Source organism: Callithrix jacchus, chromosome 11 (genome assembly GCF_049354715.1).
Source record: "Callithrix jacchus isolate 240 chromosome 11, calJac240_pri, whole genome shotgun sequence".
NCBI lineage: Eukaryota > Metazoa > Chordata > Mammalia > Primates > Cebidae > Callithrix > Callithrix jacchus.
The window spans coordinates 36,649,872-36,674,010 of record NC_133512.1 but is presented as its reverse complement, the minus strand read 5'-3'; the positions used below and the strand labels follow the sequence as shown (position 1 = coordinate 36,674,010).

The 24,139-nt window shown below is 40.6% G+C and overlaps 1 protein-coding gene across 1 annotated transcript in view; it reads left to right on the top strand.

Moving 5' to 3' along the window:
* Positions 1-24,139, top strand: part of DNAH11 (dynein axonemal heavy chain 11) — a 426,042-nt gene that overhangs the window by 2,341 nt on the left and 399,562 nt on the right. Inside the window, exons 3-5 of the mRNA XM_035253682.3 lie at positions 19,315-19,511; positions 20,125-20,314; positions 21,590-21,689. Of these exons, the coding sequence (XP_035109573.3) occupies positions 19,315-19,511; positions 20,125-20,314; positions 21,590-21,689 (487 nt within the window). The remainder of the gene's footprint in view (positions 1-19,314; positions 19,512-20,124; positions 20,315-21,589; positions 21,690-24,139) is intronic.

Genomic DNA, 24,139 nt, shown 5'->3' with positions numbered 1-24,139 from the left:
TTGAAGGGAGGTATTTTCTTTCTGGACTAACTGAAGTCTCTCACCCCTAATTTCTGTACCCTATGTGGTTTCCATCCTCTCCTGTTGAATTTAGTTGGCTTTAGCTGATTTTAGGGAGGTGCTAGGAAGTCTGTTAACTTCTGTACCACGAACAGTTTTTGGTATGCAGCAGGTGCTCAGATTTTAATTGAACTGTATCTGATGACTTTAGTCATTATGTGAATCTAGACAGCTGTCAGCTAGAACTTGGAGGGACAGTTCTACACTATGAAATTCTTGCTCTACTATCTGTGTCTGGCAACAGAAGATGCAAGCGTTTTCCAAATTTCTTTACTCTTTCTTTATCCCAGTACCAATATCTGCATACCATTCTGAGAGAGGTATGCCTGCCCCTCAACATCGTGATGATTCCATAGGTGACTTGTTGTAACCAGATTGTATTACATAATTATACTTAGCAAAGGTGTTTAAAATGTCATGTGGTTATGTATCACGTTGGCCCACATTTCAATAAAAAACAATTATGAATGCTTGCTAAGACATAGAGGAAATTTCATTTGGCTATTCTCAGTCAGTGTCTGGGCCCCATCCTTGGAAATTCCAATTTAAAAAGTCTGGAGGGAGGCCGGGCGCGGTGGCTCAAGCCTGTAATCCCAGCACTTTGGGAGGCCGAGGCGGGTGGATAACAAGGTCAAGAGATGGAGACCATCATGGTCAACATGGTGAAACCGCGTCTCTACTAAAAATACAAAAAAATTAGCTGGGCGTGGTGGCGCGTGCCTGTAATCCCAGCTACTCCGGAGGCTGAGGCAGGAGAATTGCCTGAACCCAGGAGGCGGAGGTTGCGGTGAGCTGAGATCGTGCCATTGCACTCCAGCCTGGGCAACAAGAGCGAAACTCCGTCTCAAAAAAAAAAAAAAAAAAGTCTGGAGGGGCCCAGGCTCCCGTATTTTGAAAGTATTTTTTCAATAATTGTATTGACTGGTTTAAGAACTATGGTAAAGAGAAACTCTACAGTTTACAAAAAAGAAACAGAAGGTAAGTAAAGAGATCCACAGCGAAAGCACATTTGCTTTATAGTTGTATATGTCCTTGGTGAGCCTTTGATTCACAAAGTTTGTTATTTTTCTTACAAATGCAAAAACTAGAAAATTTACAACTACAATAAGACAGAACCTCAAATTAATTGCCTCATTTTGTACATATTTGATAAAATTTATTGTAACTAATAAGCATATCCCAGGTCTGTTTTAAATAATATTTCTAGAGATACTTTAGCTGTTTGTGTTACTAATTGCTTTCCAGAGCATAGGTCTCAGAATTTCATAGTGTTTTATCTACAGCTCATGACACAAACAGTAACTTTTTAAAAGAAGTTGGCTTTGTCATGGAATAATGTAAGAAACACATTTACCCTTCCAAAACCAAAGAACGGACTCGGAGACACGCAGAACAGCAGAACCAAGGCTTTTAATGGCGGTCTTACAAGATCAGGTGTTTGGTAGGCAGGCACACCCAGGGCAGTTACAGCAGGCAATTTACCTCCTAGCACGCAGACCCCTCTCCCAGTTCCTGCTCAGTTGAGTACTATGGGTTATAATCTTCCTGGACATTGCCTAAGTTTCATTAAGCCCCTTATAAGGTTATACCCTGGTCCTCTTCCTCGCTTAAGTTTCAATTTCCCAATAACAAAACTTTCTTCTCTTTTACGAGCGGACCCCTCCTTTACATTCTGTTTGCTTATCATGACTTTCTAGGCACATGAGCTGTGAAGTTTTTCGTATCTGCAGGCTGGCTGCCAGTACCTAGATTTATCATGCCTTGAAAATGGACCATTTAAAATGTTTTCTCACAAATTCCCTCCTCTTTTCTATTTTCTGTCTTTGGTTTTATTTTTATCTAAACTCTTTTGGTTCTTGAATCACTCTGGGAAAGTTGTTTACTTTTTTTCCTTATAGCAGAGTGAATGTAATTTGGTTTCTAATAGTAGCAGGTTATTTTGCTAGTAAGTTATGTGCATTTGTTTATTAATAGCGGTTTTAATTAATCTTTGTGCTGGTCGCCTTACACGGGAGTAATATGACATCCCACTGCTGTTAAGACTCCTGCCACAATTATGAGAGATGTAAGGATTGGAGTTACCATGCCTTTTCATCATTTAAACCAACCTTCTGGCCAACCTATTAATGGGTCATTAATTTCAGCTTTTTTTGCTAGTTTACTGGCTAGGGTTGTTCTTGTAAAGCTTTTCTGATGGTCCTATCTGGGGCAGTATTCTTGGGAATGAAAGTATAACATTTCCCACCCAGCATGACTCATACACCCCTTCTTCTGCTAGTATTATGTCTAGTGCAAGCCTGTTTTCTAAGGCTATTTGGCTGATGGCATTTAACTGGCTAGCTACCCCTTTGAGGGTGTCCTGAGTATAATTGAGAAATTTCGTTGAATATGATAGATGTAGTTAATTTAATTCATATTTTTATGAATAGTTGACCACCAGAAGAGTGCTAACGTGAACCCAGCAGCTATGTGGTTTTGGGCCTTAAATCTATTAGGCACCCCACTAGGGGCTCCTATTGAATTAACATATATATTGGGATTAAAAGAATGTATTAAATATCTCCAGTTTTGGTAATGATGTGTATTTTCGGGTATTTTATGAAATGCCAGAGTGAAGGCAACTAGACTAAAGCATGAGTCCTGATCCAGTTGGATGGTAACAGGTTACAGAGGTTCCTTTTCCCACAATACCACCAGACATTTGCCTGGGGTATATGGAGAGCTGAGTAATTGCCATTGCCTGACTCACCCCTGATGTTTAGGATGTGGGTACAAGTTGAGAGTTCTCCCATGAGCTTATGAACTTTGCCCCCTGCCTAGAGAGGCAAGAGGAGTAGTTTCATATGCCCTGTGGAGAACGAAGGAATTGCTCTGGGATCTGACCTCTGCAGTGTGGGGAAAGAGCAAGGACAGATTCCCATCCCCACCCCCTCCCCAGATGGAGTTTTGATCTTGTTGCCCAGGCTGGAGTGCAATGGCACAAGCTCAGATCACTGTGACCTCTGCCTCCTAGTTCAAGCGATTTTCCTGCCTCAGCCTCCCGAGTAGCTGCGATTACAGGCATGCACCAGCATTCGTGGCGATTTATTTGCATTTTTAGTAGAGATGGGGTTTCACAATGTTGGCCAGGCTGGCCTCCAACTCCTGACCTCAGGTAATCCACCCACCTCAGCCTCCCAAAGTTCTGGGATTAAAGGTGTGAGCCATGTTACCGGTCAATGACATATTTTTATAAGTCTCATTTCCCCATGCTTCCTTATCCTGGTATAAAGCTAACATGCAATGCGTTCCTTTAGGATTGGTATTCTATCCTAGAGGAAACAGAACCACCTGTGCCTGAAGTTGTTCCACAGCACGTGCATAGCAGTTACTCCTGTTCAGAGCTTGTACCAAAAATTTGACCCGTTTGACCCAGGCATTCATATTCCTGTACCCTGTCCCACTTTCTAAGGTTTGCATTAAATCCTTTACCTTAGTTATTTTTACCCTTTAGTGTCATTTGGTGAACTAAAGAGTTTGTTAGGGTTTTGGAGTACAGCCAGGCAAATGGGGAGTTGAGTTTTTCTATTTGTTGGAGAACAAATTACCCTAGTGGATTTTTCCTGGTGGTGTTTGCCCCAACCCATGTAACTGAGATGCTACTTTTGGTTTTTGGTTTAGAACAGCTGGATTGTCAATGGTGATGAGTACAGAACTGCATTGTAAATTCTGGCAGTCACTTGGTGGGCAGCCCTTGGACAGATGTAATTTATTCTTTCAGAGTCTCCAGGTTGGAATTACCCACCCCGTGTTTACTTTCAAACCCTGAAATTGGGTAGTCCATCCTACATTATCCCAGCTGGCGCAGGGTGATGCTCTACCCTGACCTGTATTTGGTTCAGGGCAAAGATATTTATCCACCTGAGAGGTGTTTTTGATTTTCCACATTCCCACAAGGTAAAACCTAGCAGGCATTAAATTTTATAGTTTGGGGTGCTACTGTCTGGGTTACATTAATTAGCAATCTGATTGGGTAGGGAAGAGTCCCCTGCTGGTTTCCATTTTGACCTTCTGTTCTTTATAGTAGCCCATCCCAGACATATTAACTTGCAAAAATGGGGCCAGCCCATGTTTTGTTTTTAGATTTTTGTCAGTGTTAACTTTAAGGGTTCCTTAGGTGACCTGTGTACTTTCCACTGGTCTTTTTTTCTCCCTTTCATTTTTTTTTTTTTTAATCAGTCCCTTGACTTGAGTATAGTGAGTTTACCCCAGTTGAGCTGTTTGCAGGGCCAGCTCAGTGGTCAGGAGCACTTGATAGGGACCTTTCCAGCTTAGGTGGAGCTTGTCTTCTTTCCAGGTCTTAATCAGCACCATTGCCAGGCTGGAATTGGTGAGCCGCAAACTCAAGAGGTGGAGTTTGAGTCAGAAGTCCTTTTAACCTAAGGGATGACAGGGTGGAGTATATAGCCAGTATATAATTTCTTAAGAATTGATCCTTGGTTTCCATAGTAGGAAGATCTCTAGCTGAGCCCAAATATGGGAGCTCATGTAATAACTTGCAGGAGGACAAGCTCAAGTCTTTTCTTGGGGCTGTCCTAATCCTAAGGGGTGCTACTTGGAGACATTTGGTCCAAGGCATTTAGTTTTTAAGAAGTAGTTTAGTGATACCCTTTTGTAGAGTTTGATTCATTCTTTCTACCCTTCCGGAGGAAGGGGTTTGCCAAGGGGTGTGATAATGCCATTTAATTTGTAAACCTTCCATAATTCCCCTTATCATTCTTGAGGTAAAGTGGCTTCATTATCTGAATTTATATTTTCTATGAGGCCAAATCTAGGCACAATCTGTTTTAATATTATTTTGCCCACCTTCCCGGTGGTGGTTGTTGGAAGGGGAAAGGTGATTTATGATCACCAGTAAATTCTTTAGTCTTTCTACTTTGGGCATTTCTGTGAAATCTGCTTGAATGCTCTCAAACGTCTGGGAGGTCTTACTCCCATGGCCTGTTTTCTAATCACCTTCTGGTTTATATTTTCACAAGCTACACAACTTCCACATACTTGTTTAGTGATGGTATACATCCCTATACACCCATAATTCCTAAGTATTGCATCACACAAAGCCTGGAGTCCCCAGTGATTCCCCTTGTGTAATATAGATATTAGTTTTCTCATTAGTAGTTTACTTATTTCTCTTCCATCAGGAAGTACCCATTTGCCATCTTCAATCTCAGTGACCTCTGTCCTGTCTAATTCTTCCTTCACTCTGGTAAACTGGGGCCTTAATACTGCCTTAGGGATGTCTGGGAGCAGGCTAAATAGTCTTCCTATTTCTTCCTCTTGGGAGTCTTGCTCAGCAGCTTCATCTGCAAGCCTGTTTCTTGTAGCTTCTATAGTGTTCCCTTTATGAGGACCATTTACTTCAACTATGGCTACCTCTGCTGGAAGCAGGAGGCTTTCTGAAACCTATTTGACTAATTCCCCACGTACCAATTCTTTTCTCATGCTATTTATTAGACCTCACTCTGTCCAGATTTTTCCAAAAGTGTGTACCACCTCATAGGCATACTTAAAATTGGCATATGTAGTGCCTTCTTGAGCTTTAAGGAGCTTTAGGGCCTGGTTAAGACCATATAAGTCACAGGTTTGGGCTGAACAGCCACTAGGTAATCTACCTTGCTCATACAAGGAGTGTTCATTTCCATAAATGACAGCATGGCCATTATGTCTCTTGCCTTCTATCACTCAGGACGACCCATCCACAAACAGCTTATCCCATTATGTAGTGCAGCTTCCCTAAGGTCTGGTCTAACTTTGGTTATGTATTCTATGATATCTGAGCAGTTCTGGTCTGATGTCTCTTTGTTCTCCTCTCCCTTCCATAGGAACCTGGCTGGATTTAGGCAAATATTTGTCGTTATGAGCAAATCTTTTTTTTTTTTTTAACTAATATGTCTTCATATTTTAGAATCTGAGAATGTGTTAACTTTCTCCTGGCTTTTGATTTAATATATTCCTGACCTGGTGTGGGGTGCTTACTATCGGCCCCACCAAAGGTTGGCTTTCCACTCTCCTCTAGCAGCAGGGCTGTGGCAGCACTGCTTGCACACATTCAGGCCACCCCTGAGAGACAGGATCCAGAAGCTCGGAGATAAAAGCAGCAGGTCCCCTCTTCCCTCCCTGGGTTTCAGTGAGCACCCCAAGGGCCACGCCCTAGTCTACTGTTACAAACAGATGGAATGGTTTCCCTAAAGATGGGAAAGCCCGGACCAGGGATATAATGAGGGCCTGCTTTAGCTTTTTTACTGCCTGAATTTCCTTTGGGACTGTTGCAAAAGATTAGGTTTCTCTTCTGGTAACTTGAGACAGAATCTTTGTTTTTGGTTAAGTCTAAAAATTTTCTGAGTTTTCTCTTTTTCTTAGGCAAAGGCAGACCCACTATTCCTGATAGTCTTTCTGGGTTTATTTTTTTGATTCCCTTCACTAAGTAAGTGTCCTAAATATTTAACTTCTTTTTCTACAAACTGCAGTTTGTTCTTAGAGACACACATTCCTCTTCCTTCTAGGAAATTAAGCAAGCTTATGGTGGTTTCTGATACTTCAGCCCTCCTCTCCCCAGAATTCAAGAGATTATCTCTGTGTTGTAACCACTGGGTTCCCCTGGAAGGGTGGAATTTCTCCAGAACTTTTTCTAAGGCTTGACCAAATGTATGTGGGGCTTTGTGAAACCTTGTGACAGCACAGTCCAGTACTGTTGTTTTCTCCCAGTTACAGGATTTTCCTGTTTAAAGGCAAAGAGCTCTATACTCCTGAAAGTCTAAGGGACACGCCCAGACTACATCTTTTAGGTCCACCACATGGAACCACTTATGTTCATAGGGTATCTTACTGAGGAGGGTATAGGGGTTAGGCACCACAGGGTAGTATGTCTGGACAATTTGATATATAGCCCTTAGATCTTGCACAAATCTGTACAACCCATTAGGCTTTTTGACTGGGAGAAGTAGAGTATTGTACAGGTGACATGCAGGGTTTTAATAGTTAATCTTTCATTAATCTCTTTATTACTGGTTGGAGACCTTTTCTCACTTCAGTAAAAATGGGAGTATATGTATTTACCAATTACTTCTCTTGGTATATTTTAATTTATAAGGGTGTGATTTTTAACCGTCCCCTATTGCCTTTCCTAACCCTCAAAATGTTATTTTTTTTTCTTCCTCCTCTGTTAGGAGGCCATTATTACTTTTATTTGTCCTTCCTCCCCCGCAATCCTAAACCCAATCTTACAATCTGGTTTTGACCTAGGATGTTAGTTTCTGCTTTAGGAACATATAAAAGTGACCAATTTGTTTTGTCCCGATCTGATGAACATTGTCTTGAATACGAAACGTTGAAATCCCTCCCCTTTTACTCCTGATGCTGTTGATTTTTCCTTGGTGGGTTCTGTACCACTTGGTTGGTGAATTAGGAAGGAGCAAGCCATGCGAGTATCAATCAAAAGTGTCACTTCTTCTCCCTCGGGTCCCACCTTCAAATTTATTAACGGTTCCTGGTGGGACCTACTCAGAAGGAGCCCCTGACCTCCCTAGTCTTCATCAACAGCCATGAAGGGTATCACCTTTTCTTCTGTTTTCCATTTAGGAGATTCTTTCTTAAAATGCCCTGACTCCCCACACTTGTAACATCCACTCATAGTCTTAGGAGCTTTCCTTGTATTTCCCTTCTTCTTTGTGGTGAAATATATTTTGTCTCCTTTGAGGAGGATCTTGATTTAACCTTTTTTTTGACTACCTCTTCCACAGTGGCAACCATGATTTTTTGTTTATGCTTCTCTTCCTCTCTCCTTACAAAGACATTCTGAGCCTCCATTAGTATTTTCTCAATTGGTCTTTGATTCCACCCATTAATCCTCTGTAATTTTTCTGTAATGTCAGGCCAGCTCCTTCTTAGAAAGTTAACCTTCAAAAGGCCTTGCTCTACTGGGTCCTCTGGATCTGATCTGGAGTATTTTCTTATCTGATCTCTGAGCCTCTGCAGGAATGCAGAGGAAGTTTCCTCTTTTTGTTTTTGTTGAATCTTGAATGCCTTTGAGACAGTTTGTGCCCTAGTAGTGGACTTTTTGATCCCTTTTATTATTAGTTCCCTAAGGTTGTGCATTTGGGTCTCTTCTCTGGAATTTTTTCTTGGGGGGGTGGGGGGTGGGGAGACTGAGTCTCGCTCTGTTGCCCAGGCTGGAGTGCAGTGATACAATCTCAGCTTACTGCAACCTCTGCCTCCCAGGTTCAAGCAATTCTCCTGCCTTAGCCTCCTGAGTAGCTGGGATTACAAGTGCGTGCCACCATGCCCAGCTAGCTTTTGTATTTTTAGTAGAGATGAGGTTTTGCCCTGTGTGCTAGGCTGGTCTCAAACCCCCGACCTCAGGTGAACCACCTGCCTCTGGCTCCCAAAGTGCTGGAATTACAGGCATGAACCACACGCGTGGCCTTTTGGATCATTATTATCTCATTTGGGATCTGCATTTGGAAATTTTTGTTCAGCTGGCAGGACTTCTTGCCTGGGAGGGTGTTATCTCTCCCAGATGGTTATGGCTGCTCTCCTAATAATTCCCCTTTCTTTCCCTGTGAAGAGGATATTTATGATAGACATTATTTCAGCCCAGGTGTAAAAGCTGGGCCCTAGGAATTGGTTCAGCTGGTTTGCTAAACCCAGAAGATTTAATATTATTATACTTTAAATTCTGGGGTACATTTGCAGAATGTGAAGGTTTGTTACATAGGTATACATGTGCCATGGTGGTTTGCTGCATTCATCACCCTGTCATCTGCATTAGGTTTTTTTCCTAATGCTATCTGTCCCCTGTATCCCCCAGCCCATGCTATGCCTTCTTTAGCCCCCCCACACCCTGACAGGCCCTGGTGTGTGATGTTCCCCTCTCTGTTTCCATGTGTTCTCATTGTTCAACTCCCACTTATGAGTGAGAACATACAGTCTTTGGTTTTTCTGTCCTTATGTCAGTTTGTGGAGAATGATGGTTTCCAGCTTGATCCATGTCCCTGAAAATCATCCTTTTCTATAGCTGAATAGTATTCCATGGTGTATATGTGCCACATTTTCTTTATCCAGTCTATCACTGATGGGCATTTGGGTTGGTTCCAAGTCTTTGCTATTGTGAACAGTGCTGCAATAAACATGTGTGCATGTGTCTTTATAACAGAATAATATGTAATCTTTTGGGTATATACCCAGTAAAGGGTCTGCTGGGTCAAATGGTATTTCTATTTCTAGATCCCTGAGAAATTGCCACACTGTCGTTCACAATGGTTGAACTAATTTACACTCCAACAGTGTAAAAGCATTCCTATTTTTCCACATCCTCTCCAGCATCTGTTGTCTCCTGATTTTTTAATGATCGCCATTCTAACTGGCTTGAGATGGTATCTCAATATGGTTTTGATTTGCATTTCTTTGTGTGATGATGAGGTTTTTTTCATATGTTTTTTGGCCACATAAATGTCTCCATTTGAAAAGTGTTCATATCTTTCACCCACTTTTTGATGGGGTTGTTTTTTTCTTGTAAATTTAAGTTCCTTGTAGATTCTAGATATTAGCCCATTGTCAGATGGGTATATTGCAAAATTTTTTCCCATTGTTTTGGTTGCCAGTTCACTCTAATGATAGTTTCTTTTGCTGTGCAGAAGCTCCTTAGTTTAATTATATTCCATTTGTCTATTTTGGCTTTTGTTGCCGTTGCTTTTGGTATTGTAGTAATGAAGTCCTTGCCTATGCCTATGTCCTGAATGGTGTTGTCTAGGCTTTCTTCTAGGGTATTTATGGTGTTAGGCCTTATGTTTGAATCTTTAATCCATCTGGAGTTAATTTTTGTATAAGGTATAAGGAAGGGGTCCGGTATGAGCTTTCTGCGTATGGCTAGCCAGTTTCCCAACACTATTTATTAAGTAGGGAATTCTTTCCCCATTGCTTGTTTTTGTCAGGTTTGTCAAAGATCAGATGGTTGTAGATGTGTAGTGTTATTTCTGAGGTCTCTGTTCTGATCCATTCATCTATATCTCTGTTTTGGTACCTGTGCCATGCTGTTTGATTACTGTAGCCTTACAGTATAATTTGAAGTCAGATAGTATGATGTCTCCAGCTTTCGTTTTTTTTTGTTGTTGTTTTTTTTTCTTTAGGATTGTCTTGGCTATGCAGGCTCTTTTTTGGTTACACATGAAATTTAAGGTGGGTTTTCCAGTTCTGTGAAGAAAGTCAATGGTAGCTTGATGGGGATAGCATTGAATTTATAAATTACTTTGGGAAATATGTCCATTTTCACAGTACTGTCTCTTCCTAACCATAAGCATAGAATGTCTTTCCTTCTGTTTGTGGCCTCTCTTATTTCCTTGAGCAGTAGTTTGTAGGTCTCCTTGAAGAGGTCCTTCACATCCTTTGTTAGCTGTATTTCTAGGAATTTCATTCTCTTTGTAGCAATTATAAATGGGAGTTCACTCATGATTTGGCTTTTTGTCTGTTATTGGCATATAGAAATGCCTGTGAGTTTTGCACATTGATTTTGTATCCTGAGACTTTGCTGAAGTTGCTTATCAGCTTAAGGAGATTTTGGGCTGAGATGATAGGATTTTCTAAATATGCAACGATGTCATCTGCACATAGAGACAATTTGACTCCCTCTTTTCCTAATTGAATACGCTTTATTTCTTTTCCTTGCCTGATTGCCCTGGCCACAACTTCCAATCCTATATTGAATAGGAGTGGTTAGAGAGGGCATCCTTATCTTGTGCCAGTTTTCAAAGGGAATGCTTCCAGTTTTTGCTCATTCAGTATGATATTGGCTGTGGGTTTGTCATAAATAGCTCTTATTATTTTGAGATACAGTCCATCAGTACCTAGTTTATTAAGAGTTTTTAGCATAAAATGCAGTTGAATTTTGTTGAAGGCCTTCTCTGCATCTATTGAGATAATCATGTTGTTTTTGTCTTTTGTTCTGTTTATGTGATAGATTACATTTATAGATTTGTGTATGTTGAACCAGGCTTGCATTCCAGGGATGAAGCTGACTTGATCATGATGGATAAGCTTTTTCATGTGCTGTTGGATTCAGTTTGCCAGTATTTTATTCAGGATTTTGCATCAATGATCATCATAGATAATGGCCTGAAATTGCTTTTTTAGTTGTGTCTCTGCCAAGTTTTGGTATCAGGGTGATGTTGGTCTCATAAAATGAGTTAGGGAGGAGTCCCTCTTTTTCTATTGTTTGGAATAGTTTCAGAAGTAGTGGTACCTGCTCCTCTTCATATCTCTGGTAGAATTTGGCTGTGAACCCATCTGGTCCTGGACTTTTTTTGGTTGGTAGGCTATTAATTCCTGCCTTAATTTCAGAATTTGTTATTGATCTATTCAGGACTTTGACTTCACTCTGGTTTAGTCTTGGGAGGTGTAAATGTCCAGGAATTTTTCTATTTCTTCTAGTTTTACTGGTTTATTTGCATAGAGATGTTTATAGTATTCTCTGATGATAGTTTGTATTTCTGCGGGATTGGTGGTGATATCCCCTTTATCTTTTTTTATATCTATTTGATTCTTCTCTCATTTCTTCTTTATTAGTCTGGCTAGTGGTCTATTTTGTTGATCTTTCAAAAAACCAGCTCCTGGATTTTTTGAAGGGTTTTTGTGTCTCTGTCTCCTTCAGTTCTGCTCTGATCTTAGTTAGTTTTTGTCTTCTGCTAGCTTTTGAATTTGTTTGATCTTACTACTCTAGTTCTTTTAATCATGATGTTAGGGTGTCAGTTTTATATCTTTCCTCATTTCTCTGGTGCGCATTTTGTGCTATGCATTTCCCTCTACACACTGCTTTAAATGTGTCCCAGAGATTCTGGTACGTTGTGTCTTCATTCTCATTGGTTTCCAAGAACATCTTCTGCCTTCATTTCATTATTTATCCAGTAGTCATTCAGGAGCATGTTGTTCAGTTTCCATGTAGTTGTGTGGATTTGAGTGAGTTTCTTAATCCTGAGTTCTAATTTGATTGCACTGTGGTGTAAGAGACTATTTGTTATGATTTTTCTTCTTCTGTACTTGCTGAGGAGTGTTTTACTTCCAGTTATGTGGTCAATTTTAGAATAAGTGTGACATGATGCTGAGAAAAATGTATATTCTGTGGATTTGGGGTGGAGAGTTCTATAGATGTCTGTAGGTCTGCTTGTTCCAGATCTGTGTTCAAATCCTGAATATCCTTGTTAATTTTCTGTCTCGTTGTTCTGTCTAATATTGACAGTGGGGTGTTAAAGTCTCTCACTATTATTGTGTGGGATTCTAAGTCTCTTTGTAGGTCATTAAGAACTTGCTTTATGTATCTGGGTGCTCCTTTATTGGGAGGATATATATTTAGGATAATTAGCTCTTCTTATTGCATTGATCCCTTTATCATTATATAATGCCCTTCTTTGTCTCTCTTGATCTTTGTTGGTTTAAAGTATGTTTTATCAGAATAGGATTGGGACCCCTGCTTTTTTTTTCACTCTCCATTTGCTTGGTAAATCATCCTTCCCCCCTTTATTTTGAGCCTTTGTGTGTCTTTGCACATGAGATGGGTCTCCTGAACAGAGCGCATCAATGGGTCTTGACTCTTTATCCAATTTGCCAGTCTGTGTCTTTTGATTGGGGCATTTAGCCCATTTACCTTTAAGGTTAATATTGTTATTTGTGAAATGGATCCTGCCATTTTGATGTTAGCTGGTTGTTTTGCCCATTAGTTGATGCAGTTTCTTCACAGTGTCGATGGTCTTTACAATTTGGTATGTTTTTGTGGTGTCTGGTACTGGTTGTTCCTTTCCATGTTTAGTGCTTCTCTTGTAAGGCAGGCCTGGTGGTGACAAAATCTCTCCACATTTGTTTGTCTTTAAAGGATTTTATTTATCCTTTGCTTATGAAGCTTAGTTTGACTGGATATGAAATTCTGTGTTGAAAATTCTCTCTTTAAGGATGTTGAATATTGACCCTCACTCTCTTCAGGCTTGTAGGGTTTCTGCTGAGAGATCCACTGTGAGTCTGATGGGCTTCCCTTTATGAGTAGCCCAACCTTTCTCTCTGACTGCCCGTAGCATTTTTTCCTTCATTTCAACCCTTGTGAATCTGACGATTATGTGTCTTGGGGTTGCTCTTCTTGAGGAATATCTTTGCAGTGTTCTCTGTGTTTCCGGAATTTGAATGTTGGCCTGCCTTGCTAGGTTGGGGGCATTCTCCTGGATAATATCCTGAAGAGTGTTTTCCAACTTGGATTTATTCTCCCTGTCACTTTCAGTACACCAATCAAACATAGATTAGGTCTTTTCACATAATCCCATATTTCTGGGAGGCTTTGTTCATTTCTTCTCACTCTTTTTTTCTCTAATCTTGCCTTCTCACTTTTTTTCATTGAGTTGATCTTCAGTCTCTGATATCTTTTCTTCTGCTTGGTTGATTTCGCTGTTGAAACTTGCGTATGCTTCACAAAGTTCTCATGCTGTGTTTTTCAGCTCCTTCAAGTCGTTTATGTTATTCTCTATGCTGATTATTCTAGTTAGCATTTCGTCTAACCTTTTTTCAAGGTTCTTAGCTTCCTTGCATTGGGTGAATATGCTCCTTTAGCTTGAAGAAGTTTGTTATTACCCACCTTCTGAAGCTTGTTTCTGTCAATTCATCAAACTTTTTCTCCATCTAGTGTTTTTCCCTTGCTGGTGAGGAGTTGTGATCACTTGGAGAAGAAGAGTTGTTATGGTTTTTGGTTTTCTGCCTTTTTATGCTGGTTTCTTCCCATCTTCATGGATTTATTTACCTTTGGTCTTTGATGTTGGTGACCTATGGATGGGGTCTCTGAGTGGATGTACTTTCTCTTGATGTTGAAATTATTCCGTTCTGCTTGTTAGTTTCCTTCTAACAATCAGGTCCCTCTGTTGCAGGTCTGCTGGAGTTTGATAGAGGTCCGCTCCAGACCCTGCTTGCTTGGGAATCATCAGCGGGGGTGGCAGAACAGCAAAGACTGATGCATGTTCCTTCCTCTTTTTGTCCCAGAAATGTACCTGCTAGCTGCCAGCCAGAGCTTTCCTGTATGAGGTGTCTGTCAGCCCCTGCTGGGAGGTGTTTCCCAGTCATGCTACATGGGGGTCAGGGAGCCCCTTGAAGAGGCATTCTGTCCCTGATCAGAGCTTGAGCTCTGTGCTGGGAGATCTGCTGCTCCCTGCAGAGCTGCCAGGCAGGGATGTTTAAGTCTGCTGAAGCTGTACCCACAACTGTCCCTTTTCCCAGGTGCTCTGTCCCAGGAAGGTGAGGGCTTTATTTATAAGTCCCTGACAGGCTGCTGCCTTTTTTCAGAGATACACTGCCCAGCAAGTCTATTGACACAGTCTGCCTGCAGTTACCTCGTTGAGCTGCTGTGGTCTCTGTCCATCTGTGTGAACTTCCTGGAGACTTTGTTTACACAGGCAAGGTTAAAACTGCCTACCTGAGCCTTGGCAATGGTGGACGCCCCTCCCTCCACTGAGCTCCAGGTTGTGCTCAGATTTCTGTGCTGGCTGCGAGAATTTCAAGCCAGTGGATCTTAGCTTGCTGCTGTTTGTGGGGGTGGGACCTTCCAAACCAGATCACTTGGCTCCCTGACTTCAGCCCCCTTTTTCAGGGTAATAAATGGTTCTGTCTCACTGGTGTTCCAGGCACCACTGGGTTATGAAAAAAAAAAAAAAAGGAAAACTGCTGCGGCTAGTTTGCTATCTACCCAAATGGCCGCCCAGTTTTGTGCTGGAAACCCAGGGTGCTGGTATTGTTGGCACTGGAGGGAATCTCCTAATCTGTGGGTTGGGAAGACTGTGGGAAAAGTGCTGCATATCAGAGCCAGAGTGCCACAGTGCCTGAAAAAAGTCCCTAATGGCTTCCCTTGGCTAGGAGAGGGAGTTCGCCCACCCCTTGCACTTCCTGGGTTAGACAATGCCCCACCCTGCTTTGGCTCACTCTCCTTGGGCTACACCCACTATCTAACCAGTTCCAATGAGATGAACCAGGAACCGTAGATGGAAATGCAGAGATCACCCGCCTTCTGTGTCACTCTAGCTGGGAGCTGCACACCGGAGCTGTTCCTATTCAGCCATCTTGCTGGAAAATCAACCCAGGTGATTTTTTAGGAGTGGTTTCATTTCCTTCTTGAAATTCCTAACTTTAGTACTTGTAAGAGGAGCATTTACAAAGCCAGTTTCTCTCTGTCTGTGGGAACTTCCCTATAAGGGAATATGCTAGATGCCTGCTGTGTAGAAGGGATAAGAAAGTTCTTAATATCCCTCTTACAGTGTTCTAATTCTTTTCTCAAATTTGGATAAGGATTTAAAGGAACAGTTTGTTTGTCTCCACTGTGGTGTCCAGGTCTTTCTTCCCCTAGGCTTCCTGCTGCCCCTTGATCTTTCTGTCCTCTGTTTTGGGAGATATATGGAAGGGCAGGCATGACAAAGGTCCCAGGGCTTTCCACTAGGTGAGGGCTTTTTATGAAGCTTTTTTCTTCTTTTTTGAAGGGAAACATGGAGACCAATGCCTTGATCCAGCAGAGAGCATAACCCATCTCTTCTTGTGAGATTGGGGTTTCATTGTTCAAATAGAGAATTAAAGCTTGCTACACCCAACTTTTATCTGAACTAAGTTTAGCCCAAAAGACCACAGGCTTAGGAATTGGGTCTTTGGACCAGATAAACAGCAATACTTTATCATCTTTTGCTCTTCTCTCTTCTCTTCTCCCTGGTTCGAGGGTTGTCCCTCCAAACCTGCAGCATTCTCCCCAAAGGACTGTCTGGGGGAATGTCAGCAGGAGTCTCTTTGGCTCTGTCTTTTTTTGGCCCATAGGCCTAGAATTTCTGTTTCCCATTTTCGATCAGTCTTTGTGTCCAAGCTTCTTCCTGTGTACTCCACCACCTCCCACCTCCCACTGGAGGTTCCTTGCACACCCTGAGAATTGCTTTGCCTAACTGTCTCGGGACATTTTCCTCATGGTAGAACCAAATCATGGATTGGGATTGGGACTCTGCATTTGCTTCGTATCTAGGATACATCTCATTTATACACACTTGACCTCTGAAAATGCCCAGCCTCTAAGGCAGTACTTAAGAGTCCAATTTTCCTCCCTTGGTTTGTGCATGAGATTGCTTGGTTGCTGTGGTGCCTGCTTTTCTCCCTGTGTCGCCTCCGCTGCCACCTGAGTAAGAGTCTTGTGTTTGTTTATGGCCTCTGCAAGGAGCCAGGACATCCAGACAGAGCCGGCCACCAAAATCAGGTGGGGCATGTTTTCACTGTCAGCTGGATTCCCACTCCACACAGGCACAGAGATCCTGGACAAGCTCCCAGGTTTCTGAGAAACACATTTACCTGTCCAAACCCAAAGAAAGGGTGTGAAGAACAGTGGAAGCAAGACTTTGAATGGTGGTCTTGCAAGATTGGGTGTCTGGCAGGCAGGCACACCCAGGGCAGTTATAGGAGGTCATTTGTCTCTTAGCATGCAAGTCCCTCTTCCAGTTCCATATTAGTTGAGTACTATGGGGTTCCAATTCTCCCAAAGGTTGCCTAAGTTTCATTATCCCGCTTATGAGGTTATACCCTAGTCCCTTTCTCCGCTTAAGTTTCCATTTCCCAATAACGAAACTTTCCTCCATTTTAGGGGCTGACCCATCCTCTCTCTACATTCTGTTTGTTTTTTGTGACTCTCTAGGTGCATGAGCCATGCAGTTTATCACATCTGCAGGCTGGCTGCCAGTACTTCGATTTATCATGCCTTGAAAATGGACCCTTTAAAATATTTTCTCACAATAGTAAATAAAGTCTGAAACAGTACCCAGTATGTTAGAAATGTTGAATAACTTTAATTTTCTTTGAGCCTGACTTTAAGAAAAAGCTTTTGATATCAGGGATTTAATCCAGAAAACAGTTTCCCAATAGGTAATGCATGTTCACCCCAACAATTCTACACTTCTTTTTCCTTTCCAATTTTTATTTTAGATTCAAGGGGTACATGGGCAAGTATGTTACATGGGTAAATTGTGTGTTATGGGAGTTTGGTGTACAGATAATTTGTTAACCAGGTAATCAGCATAGTATCCAATAGGTAGTTCTTCAGTCCTCATCCTCCTCCCACCCTGCACCCTCAAGAAGGCCACAGTGTCTGTCTGGTTCTTTTCTTTGTATCCATGTGTACTCAGTGTTTAGCTCCCAGTTATTAATAAGTGAGAACATGTATGGCTGGGTGCAGTTACTCACACCTATAGTCCTACTACTTTGGGAAGTCAATGTGGGCAGGATAATGAGGCCAGGAGTTCAAGGCAAGCCTGGCCAACATTGCAAAATCTCATCTCTATTAAAATACAAAAAGTACTGGGCATGATGGCACATGCTTGTAATCCTAGCTACTTGCGAGGTTGAGGCAGAAGAATCACTTGAACCCAGGAGACATGGAGGTGGCAGTGACCCAAGATCTTGCCACTGTACTTCAGTGTCAATGACAGGGCAAGACTCTTTCTCAAAAAAAAAAAAAAAATCATACAGTATTTGGTTTTTCTATTTTTATGTTAATTTGCGTAAACCTAAACTCTTCAGCCTGTTTGTAAAGTTCTTCACAAACTGCCTCTGCTTTCCTCACAGCCTGAGTGTTGCTATTTCTCTTAGAGATGCTGGCTCTACTTCCAGACGGTCAAGCTGGCAGTTTCCTACAAGCACCATACTCCCTGAACCCCCATGATGTTATCAGTGCTCTGGTTTCTGGAATGCTTGCTGTCCTTACTCTGTTCAGGTTGCTACAAAATACTGCAGACTTGGTGGCGTATTAACACCGGACATTGATTTCTCATAGTTCTGGAGGTGGAAGTCCAAGATCAAGGCAGTAGTAAATTCAGATACCTGAGGGCGGCTTCATGGTTTGTAGACTGCCCCTTCTTGCTATGTCTTCTCATGGTAGAAGGGGTGAACAAGCTCCATTGGGCTTATTTATAAAGGACACTAATCCTATTTATGTGGACTCTGCCCTGATGACTAATCACCTTCCAAACACTCCACTTCCTAATACCATCATTTTGGGGGTTAGGATTTAAATATATGAATTTTTGGAGGGTACATATTCACACCATAACACCTGCCTTGCCCTATTCTTTCATCCTAAAGATTCAAACCAAGAAACGGCTTTTCTGCAAGTCTGTCTCAATACTGTTCTCTTCCAGAGACAGGTATTTCTCCTATGTTTTCATATACATCCTGGACATACCTCTAATCGTGGCAGTTCTTACCTTGAGGGTCATAATTCCAGGACCTCACTACTGAGCTCACTGAGGGCAGGGACTATTTTGTACTAATCTATTACTAGCTTTACATGTAATGGGTGCTAAGTAGGAAAAGATAATAATAACATTTGGAGACATTTGTTTTAACACCATTCAAAAATGAAAGTGAATTTTCAGCTTGTTTTTAGTTAATTAGAAGATTGTATCATCAAACTAAGCTCTACAAGGGTAGAATAAATACTTTCTGAGCATGTGGCTAATTCAAGTTTTATAGTAAAATGTTTATAAACTGGACAGATTGTATATATCAGAAAAATAAAAAAATGTTTAAAATGAATAGATACTCGAAGGGAAGGCAAGAGACCATCTTCATTAATGCAGCATTCTCTTGTTAATCATGTAATACATGCCAGGCTCTGGGAATACGAAAAATACTTTTTCAGAGTTTTCACAGAGTTTCACTGATGTTTCCCATTTAATGGTAGGAGGATTTCTGAATATGGTCCCTCCGGTCCATGTGTCTGAATAACATCTTTCTGACTATCCAAACTTTAATCTGCTGGGATGTCATACATCCCAGCTTAAGAAGATTAATTTACTTCTAGCTTCCATATGATTCAGAAAGGTTGTTTTCATTAATGTGCTTGCCAGCATGCTCAGTTTGCATTGTAAGGGCAGTTTACTTGCTTGACGTGGCTGCTTATTTCATGCAGTGTTTGAGTTATTGGGAACCCCACAAATGTTTGATAAATGGATAAATGAATGAACAGCCAATATGCTAATTCCACTTTGACAGAATTTATGTCTAATTGATTAAGTCTCAATGGGTCACTGACTTCGTCCTCTCTTTGTATATTTGGTATCATTGGATGATATTTATGAAATTGGGTGGTTTTGTTGCCAATTTTCTATGACAAGAAAATCTTTGAAGGAATGCATTGTCTGTAAATTAATTTAACTGCTTTTAACAATGTTTCTCTTTCTCTAGATTTTACTGCCGATTCTTTCTAATAAGAACAACCATAAGTCCTGGTCCTATTTTACTTCACAAGATATGGAATATCACATAGAAATCATGAAAAATAAGATGTATATTTTTAGGGGCAAAATGTCTAGAAGAACTCTTCTACCAATTCCCACTGTTGCAGGAAAGATCAACCTGGATCAGAATTATTCAGAGAACAAGTACGTAACAACACAGTATATACTGGATATGAAAATGAAGACCCAGGCCAGCATGGTGGCTCACACCTGTAATCCCAGCACTTTGGAGGCTGAAGCGGGAGGGTTGCTTGAGCCTAGGAGTTCAAGACTAGCCTGGGCAACATAGTGAGATCTTGTCTCTACAAATGAAATAAAATAATAAAGTAAAATGGAAAGTCAGCCTACCCATTTAATATCACACCTCTAGCAAACCCATTAGCAAATAGAGAATTACAACTACATGGTATTTTAAAAATAAGTACAGAAATGTGTATTATTTCCTTTCAAAGAATGCTTTTAAAAAGCAAATTGCACAAAAAGCAAACTGTAGTAATTGCTGTGATGTCAATAACAATGTTCCTTTAGTAAATGGTTTTTGAGTATATGATAATTCTTTAACAACATTTAAGGTTAGAGACATGTCAGTGACAGAATAACATAACCTCACAACTCAGATCAGGACCATAAAAATAATGGATTTTGAAGAATTTATTTTTAGAAAACTAGTTTATGGATGTATAAAATAACTATTAAAATCCTGTCTTTGGCTACAATGATTCATCTTTGAATTATTTTATTATTTTAATGTTTGTAGGCCACAGTCAAATGAAAGGATAATACTTCATGCAATTGAATCTATGGTTATAAAATGGTCACATCAAATCCAGGAAGTTGTAGAAAAAGATTCAGTGCAGCCTTTGTTGAATGGTCTTCACTTGACTCCTCAAGAAGAGCTAGATTTCTGGATGAGGAGGAGAGAAAATCTGTCATGCATTCATGATCAAGTAAGCAGATAGCCCTAGAAATTGTAAATTAAGTTAGCAAAGTCTCCTGAGCAGCACTGACCTAGTTTTAAAGATTTAACACACTGCCTTTGCATGATGTACTGGTCTGCCTTTTCTTATTCTAGAGTTCTGTGTGTATGGTATGTACTTTTGACATTAATTTAAAGTAACTTTGTCTTTACCAGAATATTTTGCCAGCATTTGAGATGGTTGGAAACATTGGGCTCCCCTGGAAGAGGATTACTTTCCCAGGGAAATGTTGAAGACTGGAAAATTTCATGAGTCAATTTAATTGATTGGGAAGGAGTGAAGTCTTGCTTGGTAGAGAGACACAGCTTTGGAAGAACTAACTTTGGTTCCTCTGCTGGGTGCTTGCCATACAAATTACTTACTTAAGGTTCTAAAAGTGAAGATGTCCATTTACATGTCTTTTGAAGATTTTCTGAACAGAAATTTTATGTGGAAAAATTAATATTTTACATATATAATATACTAGGTTCTCTAGATGAACAGAACTAATAGGTTATGTGTATGTATAAAGGCAGATTATTAGGGAGAATTGACTCACATGATCACAAGGTAAAATCCCACAATAGGTCGTCCGTAAGTTGAGGAGTAAGGAAGCCAGTTGTGGATTAGTCTGAGTCCCAAAACCTCAAAAGTAGGGAAGCTGACAGTACAGGCTTAAGGCTGTGGCCAAAGGCCGAAGAGCCCCTGGCAAACCACTGGTGTAGTCCAAGAGTCCAAAAGCTGAAGTCTGATGTTCAAGGGCAGGAAGCATCCAGCATGGGAGAAAGATGTAGGCCAGAAGACTCAGCACATCTGCTCCTCCATCTTCTCTTGCCCATTTGATTCTAGCCTCACTGGCAGCTGATTAGGTGGTGGCCCATCCAGACCGAGGGTGGGTCTGCCTGGCCCAGCCCATTGACTCAAATGTTCATCTCCTTTGGCAACACCTCACAGACACATCCTGGAATAATACTTCACATCCTTCAGTCCAATCAAGTTGACATTCAACTGTCACATCTAATAATATATAAATTGACTTTAAAAATTTAAATTCAAAAACTAAAATGCAAAATAAAATACAAGCCTAAGAGGAAAATGTATTTTTAAAAATAATTTTCAAGTTGAAACCAGATACACCTTTGAATGTTAAATATTGTCTTGTGAGTGAAATAGAGTTTCAGTATTTTATTACAGAATGCATGTATTTAGTAATCAAGTTTATATTTATTAAAGTTATTCCCCCCCTCCCCCCGCCCTTTAACTTAGCTTCAGGCACCTATCGTACTCAAAATGGTTAAGATCCTGAAAACTAAGCAAAGCAGCTATTTTCCTACTCTGAAGGACACTTTTCTGGCTGTGGAAAATGGTAAGACTCTTGTTACTCAACCTGGCATTAGTATCTCCATCTGCTTATGATCCAGCCCCTGCTTGCTTGGCCTTGACATTTACCTTTCCGCCGTGTTTGTGGAGTGATTGCTTTTGGCTCTTCTAATGATAAATTCATCTCACCCTTTGGACTTTATTCTTCGCCCATACTAAACTACTTTTAGTTTATCTGGTATATAGTAGATACCTGCCAAAATGGCTCCAGATTGAAGTTTTAATTAGAATGTTTGTGGAGGAGTAAGGACTTCAGTATTTAGCAAAGGGGGAAAAAAAACTCTGAATAGAGGTTTTCCAATCAACAGATTGGGCTATGATAAGTCTAGTTATTCACCAGTTCAGCTCTCTGAGTGTCCTTGATACCTACCAGTTATTTAGCTTGCAAACACTCAAAGCCATCGTTGAAGTTTTGGTAAAGATTAAATGTATGGAGTGGATGGTTGGTTTGTTGAATTTTGAATAGACCATGCATGCATGTTGTTACAACCAGGAATCATAAAGTGATATCCAGTTGAAAGTCTTCTCACCATCCTTGTTCTCTCACTATCTAGTTTCAGCCCCACCCAGAGATGACAGCTCTGCTCAGTTTCTTGATTTCTGTTTATGTTCCTTTGTGCATGTATAAGCATTTACTTCTGGATATACATGATACTGAGGTTTTAAATAATACATTTAGAGATAATATGGACAAGTAACTTCTTTTGTTTCTAACATTAAAAAGGTTCTTTTGATCTTTTTCCTACATGACATTTGGAAAGTTAGAAAATACTTAAAATTTCCCTCAAAAATATTTTAATACATCTCTAGGGTTTTCTGCATGAATTCTGTTTAAAAAGGGCACAAGGAGGAATATACGCAGTAGGCGCTCTGTAAGATCTGAATTCCTGTCCCAACTCCACTAACTGAGCATTTTAAACTTGCTCAGCCTCTGGTTTTTCATCGGCCAAATTGGCCTGTTAACACCTTCCTTGAAGAATTGCTATGTGGATTTAGTATTTCTCAATCTTGTCACAATCAGCAGTTTGGGTTAGATAATTTTTGTGGTGGGAGGCCATGTTACATGTTGTAGGATGTTTAGCTGTATCTCTGGCCTTTACCTGCTGGCTCCATCTCTGTTGTAATGATCATAAATGTCTCCAGACATGGCCAAATGTCCCCTGGGGGCAAGATTTCTCCCGGTTGAGAACCACTGAGTTAGGGACAGCATATACATTATACTAGGTACTGGGCACATAGTAAGTATGCTTCAATAAATAGAACTTGTGGGCATTTTTTTTTTCTGTGTTAGCATAGGATTACAATTTTCTCTGGATACAGCTTCTATATGGGAATGAATCCCAGGGATCCTCTGAGCCTTATGTGTGTGTGTGGCCTGGAGATTCAGGAAAAAAACGGTTCTCAATAGAACGAGTGGCCCAATCCCATGGTCAAATTGGAGGAAGAAGGCTCTTCTTAAAGACATACTTCAGGCATTGTGAAGTCACCAGACATGCTGATCACATTTTAAGGACATTTAATATTTAAGGGCACTTACCTACTAAACACATTTATTTTGACATAAACATTGACAAAAACACCAATGTCAAGATATGAGTACATCTGGAAAGAAAATAATTCCTGAACATTCTCTTTCTTCTCAGGACTTCATTGTTACACAGACAGATTAACTGGTTACACATCAAGTGGCTGGGTGCATCCCTGACTCCCGGTGACAAAATTTAGCAGGTTTTTTTTTTTTTTTTTGTTTTTGTTTTCGGCACAAGTCTTTTGGGTTAACACCAAGAGCTAGAATTTACTTGACTTTGTTCCCTACTTTGATAATAAAATCTGTTCTCAATTAGTCAAGGGTATTTACAGTCTTGGGAACAAAATGGAGTCTCATGGAGATCCATTTAAGGTATATTAAAAGGACCAGTGCTAAGCAAGATAAAATTTTGGATTCAGTTAAGCAGTCATTAGTAAGAGTTAAATATGTAAATATTTATTCATATCTATAGCATTTTCTTTTTTTTTTTCCTCTTTGTTTTTTGGAGACAGTCTTGCTGTGTAGCCCAGGCTGAAGTGCAGTGGTGTGATCATGGCTTACTGCAGTCTCCACCTCCCAGGCTCAAGTGATCCTTCCACCTCAATCTCCTGAGGAACTGGGACCACAGGTGCTTGCCACCATGTCCAGCTAATTTTTAAGTTTTTTGTAGAGACGGGGTCTGGCTATGTTGCCCAGGCTGGTTTCGAACTCCTGGACTCAACTAATCCTCCCAAAGTGCTGGGATTACAGACATGAACCACTGCACCTGGCTCTCTCTAGCATTTTCAAAAAGTATTTCTTTACCATGCTTAACATTTGTTTTACTAAAATAAAATTTACATAACAAAATTAATTTTAAAATATATAATTCATTCAAGTGTTAGTGCATTCATGATGTTGTACAACCT